This window comes from Meleagris gallopavo, chromosome 1, assembly GCF_905368555.1.
Source record: "Meleagris gallopavo chromosome 1, MGAL_WU_HG_1.1, whole genome shotgun sequence".
In the NCBI taxonomy this organism is placed as follows: domain Eukaryota; kingdom Metazoa; phylum Chordata; class Aves; order Galliformes; family Phasianidae; genus Meleagris; species Meleagris gallopavo.
The window spans coordinates 114,169,353-114,191,651 of NC_139404.1; the positions used below are offsets into that span (position 1 = coordinate 114,169,353).

Genomic DNA, 22,299 nt, shown 5'->3' on the forward strand with positions numbered 1-22,299 from the left:
CTGAAGAAAGCACTATAACCCTGATGTAAACAACTAACAGGTTTATTTATTTTTTATTTTTTATTTTTTTTGGTGGTTATGTAGACTTGACACAATATGATTCAATTAGAGAAATCAAAGGTTATAGAAGAATGTGAGAATTCCATTTATTTTGACTACGTCTGTTGAGAATCATACACTTTTTTATTATTTTGAAGTGACTATAAGAAGATTTCATTGCTCTCTAGAAGACACTAAAAGTGTAATAAAATAAAATAAAGAAGTATTTATGCCCTGTGTCATTCTTTCCAAAACTGTGCTGAAAACTCCTTTGTGTTAGATAATTTTTAATACTCTTCTGGTACAGAGAGGGGAATGTTATTAAAAACAGCCAACAAAAAATTGTTTGCATAGACAAATAATACAGTATTTTACAGTATCAATGGAAATGGAAATTACTCAGGGCTTACTATAGCCTGTTTATCATTTTGTATTACAAGTGATGCAGCTGTTCAGTAGGGACTAGGAGAAAGGATTTTTAATGTGTTGGGTTGCTAGGTACCAAATACTCTATTTATGTGCCTGCTGTTATGACTCATTAAAAGAGAGGGGAAACTTTACGGCTGGAAAACAGAAGTTTTTGCTAAATTAATGATTTTGAGATTAGATGAAAAAATAACTGCAGGTAGTTACTCGTTCTCTAACACTGTGCATGAAATCAAATAAATGGACCGCATCAGTTTTGCTATCAGAGAGGCCCTCCCAGGTGCTTTTTTACCCATAAAATAATTCAAGATTGTTCTGGTATATTTTGTTTGATAAAGTTCATTTGAACACATATGAACCTATCCTAAACCTACTAGATAAGCAAGTAAGAAACAAACTTCTCAATTCACCCTAAAAAGTTTCTTGAAATTTCCTTTTTATCTGCTGCCACCATAGTCACTGATGAGCACAAGAATGGTAAGATGGGTCTTTCTTAAACAGATACGTTTGCAAAGTCAGTTTCTTGCTACACCCTTCGAGCATAGCAAGCTGGTATTTTCATCCATGCTGAGCTTTGTTTATCAGCACATGCTTGCCCTCTGTCTCGAGTGATCTTTATCAGGCCCTGAGGCAGAGACACAGTGATTAGCCCAGCAGTCTGCTGTATTCTTACATCCCACTGTGCCAATGCCTAAGACAGCCCCCAAAGGCCCACAGCTGGTACAGCCCCATCTGCATGGCACTGTGAAAAGCAGCACAGATTAGCCTGGGCACAGTGCCGCATGCAACTGAGCTCTTTCAGGCCTTGAGCTAGTGTTTCCCCAGGTTGCTAAAGCGTACAGGGAAGCTAGCTGGCTTTGTATATGTCAGGATTTTTTTTGAAGAGCATCACTGTATGTTACATGGAATTGAAGGTGTCAGAAGCAGGAGGCTCAGTCTAGCCATTTGTGTTGGCCCCTCAGATGGCTGCCATCATTTCACCTTCCTGTGTCTTGGATTTCCTTGTGTGAAGTGGGAAGGAGTACCTGGACTCTTTCCTGGGAGACGTTATTCCTGAATGGTGCCTTTGTGAAGGTGATGAGCATGAGAGTAAACATGTCATAGCAAGGACAGAGTGTGAGGCTACCTTTGTAATAATATGATTTTTTTTGGTGCTGCCTTATTCTGTCTTTTGCTTTGCAATTTAAGTATGACTGCTACAGTAGGCACTGCACTGCCTTTGATCTGCTTTTCCTGCTTAAATGCAGGTTTCCTGTCGTGGCACAATACCACATCAGAGGGGAGAGACAAAAAGAGCAAACCTTTTAAAACCCGTTTAACCTCTGTGTTACGTTGCTCAAATTACAGACCTTGCCCTCCTTAAGGAGCCAAGACCGAATGTAGAAAGTAGTAGAGGAAAATTACTCGGCTAACCCTTAGGGGGACAAGCATTTCTGTTAAACACAACAAACGAGCGAGCGCCAAAGAGCTATGTTCAGAAGCACAGCAATCATTTAGTTACAGGCAATTAACAACAGTCCTCTGGTAGCAGGGGAACAGTTCTACTCCAAGGCAAAACACATTGATTACTGCAGTTGTAGATTGGTTTCTGAATAAATAGCTTCAATTTAAAATGAGATTTGTTACAAGCAGTTTGACCAATGGCTACAAATTTTTTTCCTTATCAGGAGTCTTTGGCCTGGAAAGCCAAGGAAAGAAACAGGTAATTAAAACAAAGTATATGTCCTGTCTAAACATCTGCATGATGCAATGGAAATAAATGTACTCATTTTATACTGATTCTATCCTAATTATCAAGCATATCTTTGATCTTCACCTGGAATTAATTTTTTATAAGCTTCCTTTCTCTCTGTCACACGTGTAATGCACATACCTTAGTTTACAAGAAAGTAAATAAAAGGGTGCCTTCAATATTCATATCTTGTGACTTATACGATGTGCATCAGAGACCTTACATTTAATGATCTGTGATAATTTAAAATTAATCTTATTCTATTCATTAGTCTGTATACAGCTGAGCTACTAAGAAAAATAATTATATTTCAAGCATCCTTTTGGGTGATTTATAACTCTTAGAGGATGTGTGACTTATAGCTGTGTATTCAATTTCTGAAGCTTTTTCAAAATCCAATTACAGTCTATCTAAGGTTTCAATTTTGCAGTCACGCAGATTGCTTAACTTCACAGACTATAAGTAATCCTTCTGAAGTCAATGGGACTATTCACAGAGCTTCAAGTTATCCCACACTTAAATCTTTGTAACTTTGTGCCTAGACTCATTTTCCTTCTCTGCTTGTCTTGGATAATTTCACTTATAATGCTAAATGCTTGCTTAGATTCAATCTTCAATTTATCTAGATATAGGTTCCAAGACTTCAATTATTAAGTAAACATTGAGATAATGGATATAATTAGGAAGGGGAGCAGTTAAAGATGATGCTTTCTAAAACTCTCAGCTATTGTTTTCTATGAAAGAATGGAAAAAAGACAGATACTGGTAACCTGGAGAGATGCATCATAAGATGTAGTTTTGACTGCAGAGAGGTGTGTTTCCAATAAAGGAAGGAGGAAGCCAGCTGATTCATCTGAATCTCATTTCACACATCAGCAGTAAACAGTAGACAGATATGACGAAGAAAGAAACCATACTCACAGTTTGAGAATGGAGAAGTACGCTGTTTTTTCCTTTCTTTAATGTACATATATACATGCATGTGTATTATTATTATATATATATTCAATTCCCTACATTTTGAGATTTTTCTTTATTTGTTTCAAAGTTTGAAATAAATCTATTTGTATTTAAGGAACCAAGACTGCTTTATGGATAATGTTGCAAGTAACCACTGACAAATGTTGTAGCACAATAACACTCCTGAAGTCCGTAGATTTGGAGTAGCAGACATGAAGTGTTCATTAGCTTGATCATGAAACCATCTCTTAACAAAAAGCATACTTACTGCCAGCATAGGGTCACACAGGACAGTAGATGTCTGCAGAGTTCACTTAAGATGGGTAATTTAAGTTACAGGTAGTTTTTTTTAAAATGTTTTTCAATGCAGTAGCTTCATTTTATCTGTTAGAAATACTGAGGCTCAGTTATCTCACCTTATTTATTAGATCAAAATATATTTATTTACAGAAAGGGTTGTTAAGCACTGGAATAGGCTCCCCAGGGAGGTGGTTGAGTCACCATCCCTGAATGTGTTAAAAAAACATTTGTATGTGGTGCTCAGGGACATGATTTAGCAGTGGGTTGTTAGTTAGGTTAATATGGTTAAGTTGTGTTTGGACTTGGTGATCTTTAAGGACTTTTCTAACCTGAGCAATTCTATGATTCTATATACTCCCTATTCATATATGTATGTATGTATGAGTACTAATCCAAGACTGGAATCTTGTCAACCCATTCACTGGTACAACAGGCAGCATATCCAAGCTGTGATTCCATTGAATTTCTCAGTGCTACCAAAATGGAGAAAATCATGTATGATAATGGTTATTATATTCTTAGCGATGACATTTTTATTCCTTCTGAGAAGTGTGGGATACATGTTTCCAACAGAAGAATAATTACAGTCTTCAATATGTTATCCCAAAGAAAGACAAGATTGGAAAAGACACAGATGCTGCAATACCATTGAAGTATACTACATTTATATACAAATAACTGCGTTTTAAAGGCAGATTATACTTCAAACTGAAGGAAAAAAAATCATTGTGATTCTAAACTGAAATAATCTCTAGTTAGCTTAGCAAATAAGCAAATTTTGTATGACTTAAACATTGTTGATTAGGAGAACTTCTATTTGCTTATTGCTGTACAGAAATCAAACATCCCACACCATTACCTCATTTAGATCTGCTGAAAGAGATGAATGTAAGAAGCACTTGGAGGTGCTAAAATGTGAAGAAAATAGAGTACCAAGTTCTAAGGATGTAAAATCATAAAACATGCTGTTTACATTTCTTCCTAAGGATAGCATTAATGAATAATTTACATCTGCGTGGCTTATAAAACAATCTGTGACATTTTACTTTAAAATATTTTCTTCCTCGCTAATCAAGGTTAGAATTGAAATTATATATATAGACATTATATAAAAAGAACATATCTCAAAAGTGGAACAAAAGCTGTTTTAAAAAGGAATATCTTAAACAACCAACTTGCTCGACAGTTCTTCAGAGAAGAGCTGGATTTAGGCACATGCTTAGTAATCTGACTAATCTTTTCACTGGAGATGCCTTACTACAGTTTTTAAAGGATGAGAAATGCCTTGCTGATGAAGAGTTTTATGAATACTATCAGTCCAGTACCATTCAAGAGCACTTTGCTAATTTACTGATTTTAGATGAGATATTGAGTGTAAAAAGAGCAGTCATTTTTGGTTAGGCTTGAGGAAAGTAGTCAGGATGTATTACACTTTTGGCGCAGTGTCATTAATTTCTTGAGCGACTGTATCTTTGTACTGCTCAGTAGAAGACATCCTGTAGGTTTCTTCAATGGCCATAGGAGTGGAAATCAATTCCCATCAAAATCAAATCAAATTTCACTTTCAATTCTGAAACACAGAGAGGAGCTCATAAGAGCTTTTCCTGCTGTGCAGAGTAAAAGCTGAATGCATTATATGCTGGAAGATACATATATGTAAGGTCTTAACAAACCACGTGGATCTGAGTTTCAGAGCAGTTTTGATTCCACTGAGACTTAAGAGTTGTGCTCTTAAAATTCCTGCTTGAATTTTTCAAGTAATTAAAAGCAATTAACAGAAGCTGCAATATGAAACTCCTTTCTCTCATATCTCACGTGAATATGAACCATTCAGAAATTTCAGAAGCACCATGAAGCATTATGGCAAAGGGAACTGTAACACAAGCTTTCTTCACAGAGGTCGGAGGAGCTTGTTCTTTTAATTGTCACACGACTACTACTGTGAGTAATTGTATCTAATGAGTGGAAATGCACATGAGATCAAAAATTTACATTATTCAAGATCTTAATTCATAAAACAGATTAACACTACCTTGTGAATGACACAGTAATTCAATGTGCCTGTCAACAATTCCATTACCATTAACAGCTGGAGGAAGAAAAGTCAGAGTTTCCAACTATTCAGAATTTGCTATTAAATTGTAAAGGAAACACTAATGCCATGTTTCTATGTGCATAACTTGCTTCCATTTCAAACATGTATTTTCATGGGCAAATTCAAATGGAACAAATCTCTTCCTTGTAACAATTTATTTTATTTAAATTCTTTGTTTCCATTGAAAAAAAGTAAAAAGTTGTTTTAACCTCCGTTACTCAACTGCTCAATGATAGAACCTCATAGATACTCAATGATAGAGGAAAATAAACCCAAAATAGCACTGAAAATTGGACAGCACTGAGAAAACGAGAAGAAAGGTAAGGAGACACTTTGATAAAATCACATAAGATATTTTACCTGTTCCCAGGCTTGTTGGCTATTCCAAGAGAAATTTAAGTATATTATTTAGCTTCTAAAAATATAGCTAAAACAAACATTGTGATAATATAGAATTCGAGATTATTTTTGCTTCAGCATTTTAGTTGCAAATATGCAAACAAGAATTTTCAAAAAAGTAATCACAAAATTAAACAATAATTTGGATTTATATATATATATTTCATTTATAATTAAATGAGACCGAAGGGATTTCATCCGGCATGAAAGTCATACTTTGTAAGATATAACACTGTAGAAGAACATTCTCATTATGCATTACATTTTTATTTATTACATGAGGGTTTGTCTTCGTGAATTAAAAGCCTGTGAAAAAATAGAATTTTAGTGTATCATAGAATCATAGAATCCTTAGAGTTGGAAGGGACCTTTAAAGGTCATCTAGTCCAACTCCCCTGCAATGAGCAGGGACACCACAGCTAGATCATGTTGCCCAGGTATCCATTCAGCTTCACCTTCAAAGTCTCTGGGGACAGGGCATCAACCACATCTTTGAGCAATCTGTTCTTGTGCCTCACCACCCTCATTGTAAAAGATTTTTTCCTTGTATCCAACCTAAATCTCCACTCTTTTAGTTTGAAACCATTTCCCCTTCTCATATCACGACAGCCTCTGCTAAAGAGTCTGTCCCCTTTTTTTCTTATAGCCCCCATTTAGATACTGAAAGGCCACTACCATGTCATCTTGGAGCCTTCTCTGCTCCAGGCTGAATAGCCCCAGTTTTCCCAGTCCATCCTCTCAGGAGAGGTGTTCCATCCATTGGATCATTTGTGTGGTCCCCCTCTGGATGCACTCCAACAGGTCTATGTTTCTCCTGTAGTGAGGGCTATACATCTCCACAGTACTCCAGAGATGGAGCCCTCACTATTGTAGAGACATAGACCTATGATTCACTCCTTACATCACCTGCAGTATGTGGTCTGTCATTAATAAATTTTTACTTAGAAGCTGTCACTATTACTCTCAAAATTAATTTCTGCTAGTTTTCTCTATCTTGTTGAAGATTGACCTGTAAATGCTCCATGATAGCTATCATCACAAAGTAATAAAATCAGTTTTGGATCTCAACAAGTGGATTTTTCTGCTCACACAAAATAGAAAATAACTTGATTACTTTAAAGTTGATAGAAAGAAATTTGGTTAGTAGTTGGAGAAAGAGAATGAAAGTTAGATCTCTTGGGTGTTGGTCCTTCTCTATTGACATTACTATGTTTAAAATGCTCTGCTTCCTCTCCTCTGGCTCTATGTTAAATGCCCCCTTTGCACAGCATTTGAAGAAAGTCCAGTGTCTAAAACTGATTAGCCAGCTGCACAAAAACATTGATCGTAAGTTTTATCCTGTGGCAGTCAGAACGTAATAGAAGATCAGGAGAAAATCAGGGTTACATGGCCAGAGATGCAGAGTGCCAGTACCTGGGCTCACGGAGCCCACATCTCCTCTGGGGCCAGATTCCTAACCTGGGGTAGATTTTCCTGCACCTCTCTGTGAACTTTCTCTTAAAACATGAGAGGCTCAGGATTTTTATTCCAGGGCTGAATCAGGGAGAAAGCAGAAGCCCCCTCACCTGGCTGTATGCTCTGGATGCTGGTGTGTGAAAGGGATACCATGAGCTCATGTGTTTGGTAAATGGCTTCCTGCTGGACTGACTGGCATGAAGAGTAAAGAGGATTCATGCAGGGATTCAGACTTTCAACCACTTGACCACAGACTTTCAGGATGTGTAACTGTAGGCATATCCAAAAGCTCAAGCTGGAATTTCAAGTTTGTAGAGAACCATAGAATTGTTTGAGTTGGAAGGGACCCTTAAAAGCCATCTAGTCCAACTTCCCTGCAATGAACAGGGATAACACAGCTAGATCAGGTTGCTCAGAGCTATTGCAAAAGTCTCTGCTCAAGTGTCTGTCCCCTTCTTTCTTACAACCCCGCCTTTAGGTACTGAAAAGCAGCTTCAAGTCTCCCCAGGATCTTCTCATCTCCGGGCTGAACAGCCTCAGCTCTCTCAGCCTGTCCTCATAGGAGAGATGTTCCATCCCTTCGTTCAATTTGTGGCCCTCCTCTGAACATGCTCTACCAATTCTACGTCTCTCCTGTACTGAGAACTACATCTGGCTCCAGGTGAGGCTTCACCAGTGCAAAGTAGAGGGGCAAGATTACCTACCTCAACCTAATGACTGTGCTTCTTTTGATGTGGATTAGGATATGGTTGGCTTTCTGGGCTGTGAGGGCAACTTGCTGGCTCATGTTCAACTTGCCATCCACCATCACCCCTTGGTCCTTTTCTGCAGGGCTGTGCTCTATCCGTACATCTCCCAACCTGTACTGATAGTCTTTGTACTGCCACCACCCAGGTGCAAGACCATACAGTTGGATTTGTGGCAAAATAAAAGCTGGAAAGGCAGTTGAAAGGCTTAAATGTGGAACCTGCGTACCCACTGCAGAATTTAGCTCTAAATAATATCTCTTTTCACAAGTACACTCATTGTTCAGTTACAAAGCTTCCTGCTTTCTTGCTCCTATCAATCTGAGTGATAGTGTGCCACGTATGATATATGAGTGATTATCAATTTTTCTTCAGGTAAATAGTGAACATTTGAGATTTAGCATTTCTGCTTTCTTACACCGGGTTAAAAAAAAAAGGAGAAAAAAAAAAAAAAAAGCGAGATCTGTAACTAGAAAACCATCCAAAACTAATAACTTATTGTTTAGAAAGCCAGTTTCCTTATTTCAGGCCTCCATTGTTCTATGTTAGCAAATAATCAGAAATTAATACACAGCTAACTCATGCCTAACGGAGACTAAATGTGGATCTAAACAGGGAAACCTAAAACAAAATGTTGTCATGGTGATATGCAGGAGACTAAGCAAGCAGTACAAAGCTCCTCTTCCTAGGAGACCTGAGAGACAAACTTGCATTTCTGTCTGTCATGGTTAATTTATCCTTTCACCAAAACAGTTGTCAACATGCAAAGTATATTGAAGGCTTGTAACAGGTATCTTTTGTTTTTTATGGGCACAACAGATTTTGATTCTAAATCACAATTTCAGATTTAGCTTCGCTTAATCTTTTCGAGGAGCTTTTGCTATTTTTACATTTTACTATTTAAAAGCGCAATTAAATATTGAGATTACTTCCTCTTCAGTATGTCATCATGAGGCCACATACTGTAGTGAGTTTCACATACTGATTTCTCTGAAACGGTCATGAAGGAAAGTAGGATCCTTGCAAAATTTATGCATGCATACTTTAGATTTAGATAGATTTAAAAGCCGGTGGTCAGAGAACAAAAATGGGTTATGTGCATGTCAGTCTTGGTGTTATTGCTTGTATGAAAGGGAAAATAGGGACTAAACATCAACAAATGACTTACTACGAGTCACTTAGTTAATTAAAATTCTATCTTCAGCACTTCATGTAATCACTTTGCTATTAAAGAAGGACAACACATTTGATTTGAGTGGGTTTTTGTTTTATTTATTTTTAAATTTTTGCTCCGAAATACGTGTATGTGGCTACCAATTGGTATATTTCTAAGTTCCAATTACTTAAGTTAATTTTCCATTTCAGTCCATCCAAGAAATTATGCCAAATGACTATCTAAGTGGAACATCTAGTAATTACATCCACATCTCCTGAGAATCATTGAGAAGAGTTCATAAAAATAGCCATGAATTATTTCTTTTCAGTTCACTGGGGGTACAAAAAAGCCCACGTGCTTAAACAAATGAATCACACCATCTTGGTTTATGGCTCTCTGTTAAACTTTGACAGATTTTACATGTTGCAGGGTTAGAAGTAGGGAAGACATCATTGCTGTGATATATAATTGAGATGCCATAGTAAGAACCTAGTTTGCTTACCTTTACAGTCTAAAAAAACCACGGTAATGAAAGCAAAGTTTGAACACACCTGATAATTCCTTGCTGTCTTAAACCAGTAGGATGATGCGTGATGCATCAAGCCTAGGCATGTGGAGCACCTTATGAGAAGTAAAGTGAAGAAAGAGAATCTAGGAACCTTGCTTTGTGAGAGACTCTCCACCTCTCTGTAATTATCACCATACAAGATCTCTGTGGACATTAGGCTGACATCATGGAATGTGAACGGTGAGTAGAATTAGGAAGATCCTTAGGTATTTCTGTCTTCACTTCAAAAACACTGGTGCTATGCAAATGTTATAAGGAAAGGATGCACAGTCAGACTGTGTAGGATGACAGGCTGGATGGCAGACGGCAGAGTGGATTGAAAACTGACTAGGCACAGTGATCAGTGGTGCGAAGTCTAGTGAGAGGACAGTAACTAGTGGCATACTACAGGTGTCAATACTGGGTCCAGTCTTGTTTAACATCTTCACTGAGGATAAAAGTGAAGGGGACAGACTGTTTCCACAGCAAGTTTGCAGATGACAAAAAACTGGAAGGAGTGACTGATATGTGAGAAGGTTGTGCTTCCATTCAGAGGGAGAAGGAGAGACTGGAGAAATGTGTTGACAGCAAACTGGAGGAACAAGCCTGGGGACTGTTACAAGCTGGGGGTCACTTTGTGTGAAAACATCTAAAGAAAAAAGAACCTGGAGATACGATGGGCACCAGGCTGAACGTGAGGCAGCAATGCGCCCTTGCAGCAAAGATAGCTAGCTGTATTCTTGACTGTATTACACAAAGTACTGCCAACAGGTGGGGCAAAGTGATCTTTCCTTTCTACTCAGTGAAACTGTTCCAGTTTTAAGATAAAAAGTACAAGAGATATATTGGAGCATCCACTGCAAAGGGCTAGAGAAATGATGAAGGGTCTGGAGCATCTCTCCTGTGAGGAAAGGCTGGGACTGTTCAGCCTGGAGGACATGAGGCTTAGCGGAACCAGCAATATGTATAAATACCTGAAAGAGAGGGTGCAATGAGAACAGAGCCAGACTCTTCTCAGTGGTGTCCAGAGACAGGACAAGAGGAAATTGGCTCAAAATGGAACGCAGAACACTCTGTCTGAACTTTAGAAAATTCACTACCGTGCAGGTGACAGAGCACTGGCACAGGCTGCCCAGGGAGGTTGTGCTTCCTGGAGATCTTCAGAAGTTGCTTAGGCATGGTCCTGGGACCTCTGCTTGGGTAGGGATTGGGCTAGGTGACCTGAGGCCAACCTCAACCACACTGGGATTCTATGAGGTGACTACACTGCTATGTATATTATTCTATTATGTGTCTGCACTGATAGAAATAGAATTTATTTGTGGCTAGCTTTTTTTTTTTTTTTTTTTTAATATTTGATTTTATTTCTTAGAGAAAATTATTCTGGTTTTATTAACTTTAACTTCCTACTATTTTTTTCTCTACAGAGTCTTCATTAGTTTTAAAGTTCATGAATTATTAAATGCATCCGTAATAGAAATATAATTAAAAGGTGTTATTATGTTTATGCTAGTGACAGCTAGAATTAACAGCAACCTTTCTGTTTTATTTTGAAAGTTATATGAATGCCTGGGGAAAACAATCATTACCTATTAATATCTCAGGAAAACAAAACTAACATTTTCATCAAAAGGAAGCTTTAGAAACATAGATTCCCCTACAACATATTGTTTAATGAGGAAGAAATGTATATTTACCCCTTTTATGTAGGAGAATACTGGCATGCCGGCGTCCATTTCCATTCTCAACATAGCATGAGTAATTGCCGAGGTCTCCTTCTTCCACTGAGTTGAGAATCAACGAGATAGAAACTTCCTGTTCCCCAAGATGTTCCTTGAGAACCCTAATTAAAAAAAAAAAATTATGTCTGCTCTTTTGCTTGTGTCACAGTATAGGAATGGATAATAATGACATAATAGTGCTACTTACAATTCTCAACTCTCAGGCTTCAGATTTAGCTACGGTTTTATGAAGTCCTAATTAAATTATATCATGCCCTTTCCTCATTCACTTCTAATGAAGAGGTTTAGTTTGGTAGATGTTAATGAGAGCTTCAGTTAATTGTATTTAAACACGATGATGCATACACTGATAACACATTATTGCACACTCTGATGGAGACCCTGATCAGTAGTTTGTAGAGTCTTGAAATGTTAGAACAGAAAAAGTGAATATAGTTATTTTCAAGTTTAGAGTGATGGTAGTAGTCTTGACCAACACACAGTTCGTATACTGAAAAGAATATTACTTGAATGTACTATAAAATTTAGCATTGTAAGTCAGTAAAATAAGCTAGAATGCCAGATGCCACTCATTCATACAGACAATAATGAAAAGCAAAAACCAGCATAACTTTCTACTTATCTTCCTGTTGCTTTCCCACTTATCAAGCCTAACTGGTTTTAGAAACCTGGAAAAGCAAATGAGAAACTTCTACACGCTGCTCCCTTACTTCATACCTGACAAAATACGTGGAAGCCAGCCTTCTGGGTCCTCAGACCACAAAAGAAAAAAGTGGTAATGAGGTTTTTTGTCATTTTTTGTTAGCTTTCAAAATGCCACGTCTGCTTGAAAGGCTTATGAATATCTTTACAGAAGAAATGTAGCGGGACTAGTTGTCTTGTGCTATTTAGTGTATTGATCTCGAAATTAATAGAATAAAATTGACGTACACTGATGAAATATATCTCATATACAAAAACAAAAGACCCTGAACATCTATGTGGCCTTCTTGAATTTGGTAAAGGAAGTTTCTCCCTTAGAACAGAAGTAGTCCAGGCCAAAGCTGAAAAAGAAAGTGACGTTTGTCTTTTTATGAAGTAATAAACTCTTATGTATGAGTTCAGGTAAAAATAAGCTCATAGTTCTATTATAGACAATCATTGTGAATATAATACACTGTGATTATTTAACTTCCTTATAGTTCACGATTAGATTTTCCAACATTTCTGTGTTTATCCATGATACACAAACACAGTCATATACACACACACAATTATAAATGAAAAAAGAATCTCTTTAGATCCAAGTAATTATATTGGAGTTGGGAAGCTATGTCAAGTATGTTATTCACTATACAAACGCATTTTTTTTCCTCAGTATCCAAATGAGATAACACTTTTAGAAACAGGAAAAGTACATGACGTGAATCACCAGATTCTTTCTATAACAAATATTTCAGCAGCTATAACCAGCCCACACAACAGGAGGTTTGGATCTCACAGGCCAAATAACATCCCAGGAAACTCAGTTCTTTCTTTGAAGAAGAAAAGTCAAAATATTCAGAAAGAGAAGTCAGACTTCAGCATTTATTTAAAAACCTGCATTTTAAAATACTTATTTTGACCTACTTTTCTTGGTATATTTACTTTTCCTTATTTTTTCTCAGTGACTAATGGTAATGTTTAGAAAATTAGTGCTTCTGGTTTCAGTAGTTTTCCAGTTTGGAAAAGTCATTATGACACTAAATGAGCTTTTGCAGCTCTCTTTGCATCAGGTCTTGCTATATTTTTCCATTCTCTACAAATGAAATTGAAAAAATTTAAGTAAACGTTGCAAAAAAGGGTCCAAACCTCAAATGTTCCTGAATTAATCTATAGTAACTACTACATTAACTGTCAAAAAAGATATTGACTAAGAGACTATATATATGTATATATATATATATATATTTTTTTTTTACCTGATATCACTTTCCCAGACTCGACTATCATCCAAATCTTCAATAAACTTCTCGCCTTTCATCCAGTAGATTAAGGGACTGACATCTCCACTATACCCAAAGAAAGCTCGGCAGGTTAGATTAGCAGAACCCCCTGTTACAAAGAAAGAAGGAAAATATGTTATTTCAAAATTTACAAAAAAGATTTATATTTTAATCAGTAGCCATTTTAAGCAATGTAGAGACCCCAATTTCCAATCATTGTTGGAAATGTCCAAACATATCTACTTTACTTGCAGATGGTTTTCACTGTATTTCCTAAAAATGAAGACAATAAAATTGAGTTTAAATGTTGCATAAGAACAGGATTCAATTTTGTACGCTTTCTCAAATCTCTTAAAATTTTTGAACTTCTTTTTTTTTTTTTTTTTAAAATATGGAAACAAATGCAGGATGCTGTATAACAGGAAGATGAGTAATTATGAAATATATCTTATCTGAAATGATTTATGATTTTCAATGACAGAATCTGACTCCTCTAACTGGCTTGAATTCTTATTTCCACGCCACAAAAGGTGCAGAATCACATTAGAAATTGAGCTGCTTTTAATCATTTTAATAAAGCTAACCTACAGTTGATTCAACAATATCATTTGTTAGCAATGCCTACTAAGGAGACAGGAGTATACCAGTACTTGAAAATAGGAGAGGAAGGTCTCATTCGTAATCAAAAGGTTTGAACCTGCAGCTCTGGTTAAGGAGACAATTTCATGTCATTCAGAGCAAAGTCACTGAAAATAAGCTAAAGATCTTTAAAGAGAGAGCAAAAACTCTTTTAAATATATTTTCTGTGCTCCTGGGAGTAGTTGACAGGACTGCTCTTTGCAAAACCATCTTCTTACAACATCACCTCCTGAATGGTCAGTACACCTTTCTAGAAACCCATCTCCTTGGTCACTATAAAGGGAGAGCTCAGAAAGTGTCATCTGAAAGATGGATCTCACTGATGAGATTTTGGTGATTCTGAAGCCATTTGCAGGGCATGAGATGATCATTATGACACCAATTAATGATAGTCAAGGGTATGAAGAATGGGATGTGATAAACTTCCCAAATGTTCCCAGAACATTTGAGTAGATGCAAACTTGCTTTCTCAGAGCAAATGCACAACATATATAAGTTAACTATAACACACAAATATGTGAAAATGAAAAAACAAAACCATGAAGGATTATGAATATATTGGCTACAGTCATCCAGTCTAGCATATATTCAAGACTGTGAAATGCCTAGTAATCACAGCTCATAGCAGGGTTCTGTGATGAATGGATAACCCCTATGCTGACACTACTGTCAGAAGGAAGAGTGCTATCTAACTCATCACTGCCACTTCTTGGGCTTTTTCTGCAGCTTTCCTACCAAATCAGGGTACGGCTGAAAGTTTTTGGTTCTTAGGAGCTGGTAAGATCACAGCTGTAGAAACTGTGGCTTCTGGACAATTTATCCAGCATTCACAGAGTTTAGGCACCATGGGTTCTGAACCATCAAAGCTCTCCAGGTTCTTGCAGCTAACTGGCACCCACTAAGAGCTGCTTTTTACACTGTGGAGGCCTCTAAGACTAACAGGCAAATACTAACATACATAGGTTGTTGATTTTTTTCTTTCTCTTAAAAAAAAATATTGAGGGGAGAAATGTCAAAAAAAAAAAAAACCAACCCACAAACAAACAAACAATAAGAACAACAAAACAACCTTTGTAAGATAACAGACTTTCTTAAATTCTTAAAGAACTTTTCCCCCTAAATAAAATATTTGAACACCTTTTTAAACACAAAATCCAAAGTTTCCTTTCAACATGAAATATTTCACCTGAGAAATAGATTGGGAAGGATGTACTGCCTCTTAATAGCACTGTATAAATTAGAGTTGCTGAGCAAAGGCCATTAACGTGCCAGGTGTTCAGCTATAAATTACCTATACAGTCTACCTTGACCAATCTTCACAAAAAGCCAGTGGGAAGTTCATTAGTAGGTCATCAAGAAAGATTCAGTGATCATCTAATGACCAGCTGTGACCATTAACGAGGAGGTCTGTACTCTTGAGCTTATAGCTCTTAGCAGAGGGCAGTGGAGCTTATTTATTTGCTGGAGTAGAGATGTTTACAGATGTAGGTGCATGTACACAATGGGTAAAGATTTCCTGAAGAGCAATATTATATGCAGATCTTGATCCCTACTCCAGCTCCATTCCCACATGAGTGCAAGTATGCTAAGGCTTCATTTCTCAGTAGAAGCACACCTTTGAAGTTAAGAGTCAGAAGAAAAACAGTTTAGAATGCAGTTTGGCTGTTCTATATGGGCAGTCTATTTATGAGAAGTCTGCAGATTTTTAGAAAGTGGATAAAATTCCAGTAAATAAATACAATAGCTACTTTGTTTTGTGTTTAAGCTAGTGTACAAAACAACCTGTCAGCCATTTTGTAGGTATCACTTACAATTTACACCAAGCAACTATTTTCGTCTCTGTTTTCCATGCTGAAAAAATCATAGGAATGTGCTGAGAACTGTAAATGCTCATTGAGTGGGTATGACTAATGCTTTTTATGCCATTAATTTAAATTTTCCTGTAAATGCTGGATTATTACAGTTTTATAGTTCACCTCTGAAGGGACTTAAATGCAAGTTTTAAATGAACTACTAGGGAAGTCCATCTCTCTATGATCTTTGTGGTGAGATGCTGTAAAATCTTGAGAATGTTCTGTCTTAATCTGGATCTTTGTTAAGTTTGTTATTATTATTTATTTAATTTTAACAGACTGAAGTCAAGAGTCATTAGATTTGAGATTTGACTCCATTGAGATTGGAGTCGTTAAATGAAACTTAAATTCATTCATTTATTAAAACAGTCAAGAAAGGATAAATAGAAAATGACACTTTGGAGCTTCTCCGTATAACTCCATTGTTTTGAACTTGAAAGAGAACCATAAAGACAAGTGAAATGACACCTAAAATGCGAACTTCAACTAAGTATTTCTCCATCATCCTTACTTCTGAAAATTTGAGTTGATTTTTGTAAAAACTGGAATAAATATCACTAAATATTACTGCTGTTTCTTGTGATAAATTTGTACTGTCAACTCTAACTTGATGAGTTCAAACTAAATTAACCCAAAGGTCTTTGCTATTTTAACTAGAAATAGTTTTTGTTGCACAATTTCCTTTTGAGTGGACTGGAGTGTAAGGAAGGGCTGCAACAAAATGTACTTCCTTGCAGCAAACAAATGTGTACAGTAGATTAACACGGTGGTTTGTGCCCATTTTTCCTAATAGGCAACATCTGGGGCACTTTGTAAACTTCTGCTTTGGAAGCCTCTGTCCAAGAGAGGGCACTGCCTAACTTCTAAACTTTTTTTTTTTTTTAATTTAATTAAAACAAATTCTTATTGTATAAGCTCTAATTAAAAACACTGGCTTGCTAAGAACCTGCTAGTTGTAATTAGCAAAAAGAGAATATTTTGCGGTCAGTGAAATGTCATCTTGTATGGGCAGTTTGAATTGCTCTCTTAATCATCGAGTTATCATACACTGTGATGACACCAGTTCCAACTTCAGATTCAACAGATTCTTCATGGGAAATGCAACGATTTTGTGAGAAGCAGTGATAATTATCAGACACCTTCCTCAACCTCTTTCTAAATGAATTCTTAAGGATGTGTTAAAGGAGTGAATTCAGAGCTATGAACAACATCTAGAAATGCTGAGAGCCGAGAAAGTGGAAATGTTGTGTGCTTAAATATGGGACTTCCTTTTATTGTACAACGTAAGCAATTATAGCACTTATGCATAGACAGTACCTACACACTTACAAGCATGCCATGTATTTGTAATATTGACTCTTCAAAATGAAACTGTAGAAGGCCAAGGCAGATGGAATCAAAATCTCTCACACACAAATAAGATTATTTCCATTCATTTCCGAGGAAAAAGTAGTGATTAAATATCTTCAGCCTTCTAGGTGGAGGGATGCAAAAATTACTAAATTCCTAGGTCTGATGGAGAAGTGGATACTTCTAACAAAGTCATGACCCACTTAGATTGCCAATGTTATCTGCCAAGCCCAGCAGGCAGGTAGGTAGGTAGAATATGTTCATGTTTTCAAGGAAGTTTCACATCCTAAGGCAGTTTCTCAAAGTCTTGTTGTAAACATGACTAAAAAGGAAATAGAAGAAAAATAAGTGTACATACAGCTTTCAACCATGATACTGGATCATGTGGGACTTGTAAATCTTCCCTTATAGCAGCGTGATCTGCAGGGATTCCTCTAGACTCCTTCCTTGCCTACACGAATCATCACTTGCTGCTATGCTGCCCACTGGTTCGCATGACTATTTTTGTATCTTGATAACTTGTACCCTTTTACCAGATTGTAACTGTGTTATCATATCTTTCATATAGTGGGTTAGGCCAAGTTTTAAAATAAAATAAAATATTGTTTTCTGAAATATAACTGCAAGCTGGGAACTGATAAATTCCAATCTTGTCACTGAGTGGTATGTTGTGACGTCTTTGGCAAGTCATCATGTCATACATCTACACAATTGCAAAGACACAATGTGCAATTTTCTTCTACTTAGAATTCAGCGGAGGTAGATTTGGAAAAGGCTGGGTATTATCATTGCACTAAATACTATCATACAAGTGTGATACAAACTGGCTGAATGTGATTACAAGCTATATCTTTTCATTAATAGACTTGTCTCTATTCTGCTATGCCACTAAGCAGAAAGTTGATTGCATGAGACTTACATATTGAACGAGTTCCTCAGGCCACAAATGTGTAAATTCAGAGTACACACAACCAGTCCTCCAAAATAAAATAAAAAATAAAAAAATAAAAAATCTGAAGGTTTGCAGCAAGATCAGCTTTTGAACCTTTTCTGAATTTGTAGATATCACTACTTATTAAAAAGGTTAAAAATTACTTCTAGAATTTCTGATTTTTAGTTTTTTAAACAAAGCTTATGTCTTGCTCATTAAAGGTTTTTCTGTGTGGTTTTTTTTTTGTTTGTTTGTTTGTTTTTGTTTCTATGTTTTTACATAGAAACTAGCTCTCATTCAGCAATAGGGCCAGACTAATTTGCCCATGTGCAGTCATTCACTGTCACTGTAAAAAAGCCTTGTACTGCACAGGGCTTCCAGCTGCTGAATTACAGTTCAACAGTGCAGAAATCAGTGTAGGTGTCTGTATGTCACTCCTTACATGTTGCCTGCCAGCCCTGAACTGTTTGAGTCTGTAGTACTTAATAAGGTGCTATACTGAAATATACATGCTAAGATCTAAGATTAACCTTAAAGTATAAAACTTTTCTGACGGACTGCATCATAGTTTGTGAAGGAAAAGAAACTCAAATCCCTTTTGTTTGGAATGGGATCTTTAGCAGCAGGACTGGTATAGACAGTCAATGAGAACAGTGATTGCTACAGTAGACTGCAGAAAAAGAAGTGATCTATGGGACTCTGGGCTTAAAATGCCCAGGACATCTCTCAGATATGTACATTGTCTCACTAACCTTCATTTCACATGAGGAAACAAAACCCCTGAACCAATAATCTTGATTTTCCTAACAGCAGGCCTTTCCTCGTGATAGATGGTAATGTCAGACTGATAAATTAGCTGTTCAGTAAGAATTTTTCATTCTTTTCTCTTCAGAAGTAGTGTGTGGAGTGGGAGACAACTATCACAAGCATAAAGCAAGAGTCACTAAAGAAAAGCAAATTCACCAGAATTGCTTTACAAGCTTAACTTTTACTCCAGGCGCTCTTTTTCTCTCTCTTCTTTTTGTTTTGTTTTGTTTTGTTTTTTTTTTTTTTGTTTTTGTTTTTGTTTTAGACAAATGCATTTCTCTAACTCTTTATTCTTGTGCTCTCTGCCAGATCAAATGACAATTTCTGTTTTAAAAGCTTAGCTGTTTTTTAGATACGTCACAAGAAAATATCCTTTATAACAAAATATCTTCAATAAAAATATCAAAGAGATGGCTTTAAATGTCAAATGTCACTTCTTTTTCAGCTTTTACAGTCTTACAACTATTTATGTTTAAATCTGTCTATACTGTGCATAGCTTAGCATTCTTCAGTCTTTTGTTTCTTTATTCTTCATTGACCATACTGCTTTTGACTATGGTGCTATGGCTCTTGCATTTTAATGGTGCTACATGGCAAGAACAAGCTTAGATGAAGATCCCTTTGCATATAAGAGTCCTATAAGGGAAACAATACTCTAATTGTCTCTACACCTTTTAAGAGAGGCAGATAGTTCACAGACCTATGAGTGCCATTGCCCTGCAGCAATCTCTGACTGTCAGGATGGCCTCTTGTGACCTTAGCTTTGTGAAGTTCCACGTCACAAGGGGGTCATGTTTTGGGAGACTCCTAGAAGAGCAAAAAGGGTTTCCTGTTTATCTTACATTTCAGAGAGGTTAGGTTAGGCAAAATTCGAAAATAATTTGATGTGCCTCCTGTTAAAAATACTTACTGATGAGAAATACATGAAGAGCAAGAAATTCAGAGTTCAGTATATGGCTTGGAGCCCCCAAGAAACTGTCAAACTGGGAGAATTACTCTACAACTCAAATAAGATGTTTTCAAGCCATTACAACTCTCACATTTTCTTCATTCCCATCAAAAATCCGAAGTCAAAACAAGAGAATGAAATTGACAGCTTCTCTGAGGCAGAACACCAGCATCACTAAACACATTTTGTTAAGGAGCTACTGGTACATAATAGGTAAATCTCAGTCCACCCACAAGTCCTGAAATCACAATAATTTTGTAATATAATATGCTTGCAATGCTATAGTGTCTTTTCTGTTTGCTTTCTTTAACCCATGCAAACTGTAGAAATAACAATTTTTTTTTTTTTTTTTACTTTTTCTTCTAATTATTTTTTTAACCTGAAGATTATTGACACAACAGATGAAGCCATTTAAATCTCTTAATTACCATGGAGGTTTTGCTATAAATCTTGTTCTTTCTGAACAGAACACACTGGTTTTGCTTTGTTCTCTCGAGGGTGTTAGTACATATCAAAAAGCACTGAACATCAATCATGGCAGCCAGCTGCAGCACTAGCACCTTCCCTCAGCCTCCTGCTCAGGTGTACCAGAAAGTGCTTTCCATGTGAGGGAAAGGCTAACTCTGTCCTGGATTCTAGATAATGATAAATTACACACTTTTTTTTTTCCAAAAGAGTTTAACTCTGGGGAGCTGTAGCAAACAACTTACTGTGTCAGAACACACTTAAACAATATCAATAACCTTAAGGAACAGATTTGGCAATTCAGTTTACATACAAATTATCACCTATTCAATATCTTGTGGCTATTTTAGCTGGACTAAACAGCACTTAGTAAGCAATGACAGAAATGGAGCTTTACTCTGTGGTTTTATAATATCTGTTCCTTCTCTGCTTTGGAAAGAGAGATTGCAGTGTTTGTGTAATCATTAGATACATTAGAGTTCACATAGCAAATGCTCAGCTTTTGAGTCATGTATATGTAGATTGCTCCAAAAGTAATGCCTCTTATTTATTTCCACGGAGACTACAATCAATACAAAGAGCACAATAATACTGTTTGAAGAGCAAATTCTTGCTGTGCATTCCTGCCTCACACAACATTTTTTCCCTCTGGTTCCTTTTCATGGGAGCTTCTGCTCCACACCGAAGCCTGCCTAATACTCTCAGCCCCAGAAACATTCTTTTTCTTACTCTTGTTTTCTGGATTGATGAAGGCCTGTGATCCTCAACCCAGTGGTGCTATTCTTGCACCACATGTGATGGAGCGGGGGGGACTAATCTTGTTCTCTTGAATAAAGCCTAGTCAAGGTCTGGCTTTAGGTTGCATACCTTTCCTTGACAGAAAAAATGGCCTAGCTGGATTAGGGATGCAAAAGGAAGAAGCAAAGCCAGACGTGCCCATCTATGTTTAAAGCAGGTGCAGTGCTGAGCATCATAAAACATGTTTTTTCAAAAATAATTTGCTCAATCAAGAGCAATTAATCATCAGATTACTTTTGTTTCTCTTACATTTCTCTCAGGAGAGACCTGAATGCTGGAAAACCTGGGCAACTGCAAGACTTTCATAATTTATCTTCTTGTAGCAGCCATGTGGGCCTGCAGTCCTCCTTCATCCTCCTTTACTTGCAATTTCTATAGTTACACTGTGTAGGGTCCTGCCAACAAAGATCCTGAGAGGTTTAGGGCTCCTGGATACAAAGCCAAATACCTGAAGTCTGCTAGCAGGACATCAATCCTCATTACCAGCACACCTGTGAGTTTCCTTTTTTGTTTGTATGATGTATTCTTGTCTTGCTGCAAGCCCACCAATACCATAATTTTTGTTTTACTTTGTTTACCTTTTGTTTATCCTGAGAAGTATGGGGAAGAAAGTGAAGCAAAATTTCACCTTGCTCCATCAAAGTCCTAGGAATGAAGAACTCTGTGACTTTCTACTATTTTTGCAGGCCTCAAAGTGAGGAATGAAAGCAACTATGAGTGACAGTAGTAATGTAAAGTACAACAGCTGCTGGTTACAGGAATAGAGACAAATTGGAGGCCAGTGTGTCTGACAATGCAGCTCTCTGCAGAGATGGAAGGTAAATACAAACAGCAGCCCCACTGCTCATTCCATCCATGCCTCACCCATGGCTTCCAGAGTGGACAATTGCCCATGAAGGAGCTGTGAAACCCACTATCACTTGTGACATGGAGCTGGAGTTTTAAT

At 36.9% G+C, this 22,299-nt stretch overlaps 1 protein-coding gene across 1 annotated transcript in view; it reads right to left on the minus strand.

The window, feature by feature from the left end:
- The window catches only part of IL1RAPL1 (interleukin 1 receptor accessory protein like 1), a 601,327-nt gene that overhangs the window by 19,580 nt on the left and 559,448 nt on the right, over positions 1-22,299 (minus strand). Inside the window, exons 6-7 of the mRNA XM_085216858.1 lie at positions 13,538-13,670; positions 11,553-11,698 (exon numbers count right to left, since the gene is read on the minus strand). Of these exons, the coding sequence (XP_085072984.1) occupies positions 11,553-11,698; positions 13,538-13,670 (279 nt within the window). The remainder of the gene's footprint in view (positions 1-11,552; positions 11,699-13,537; positions 13,671-22,299) is intronic.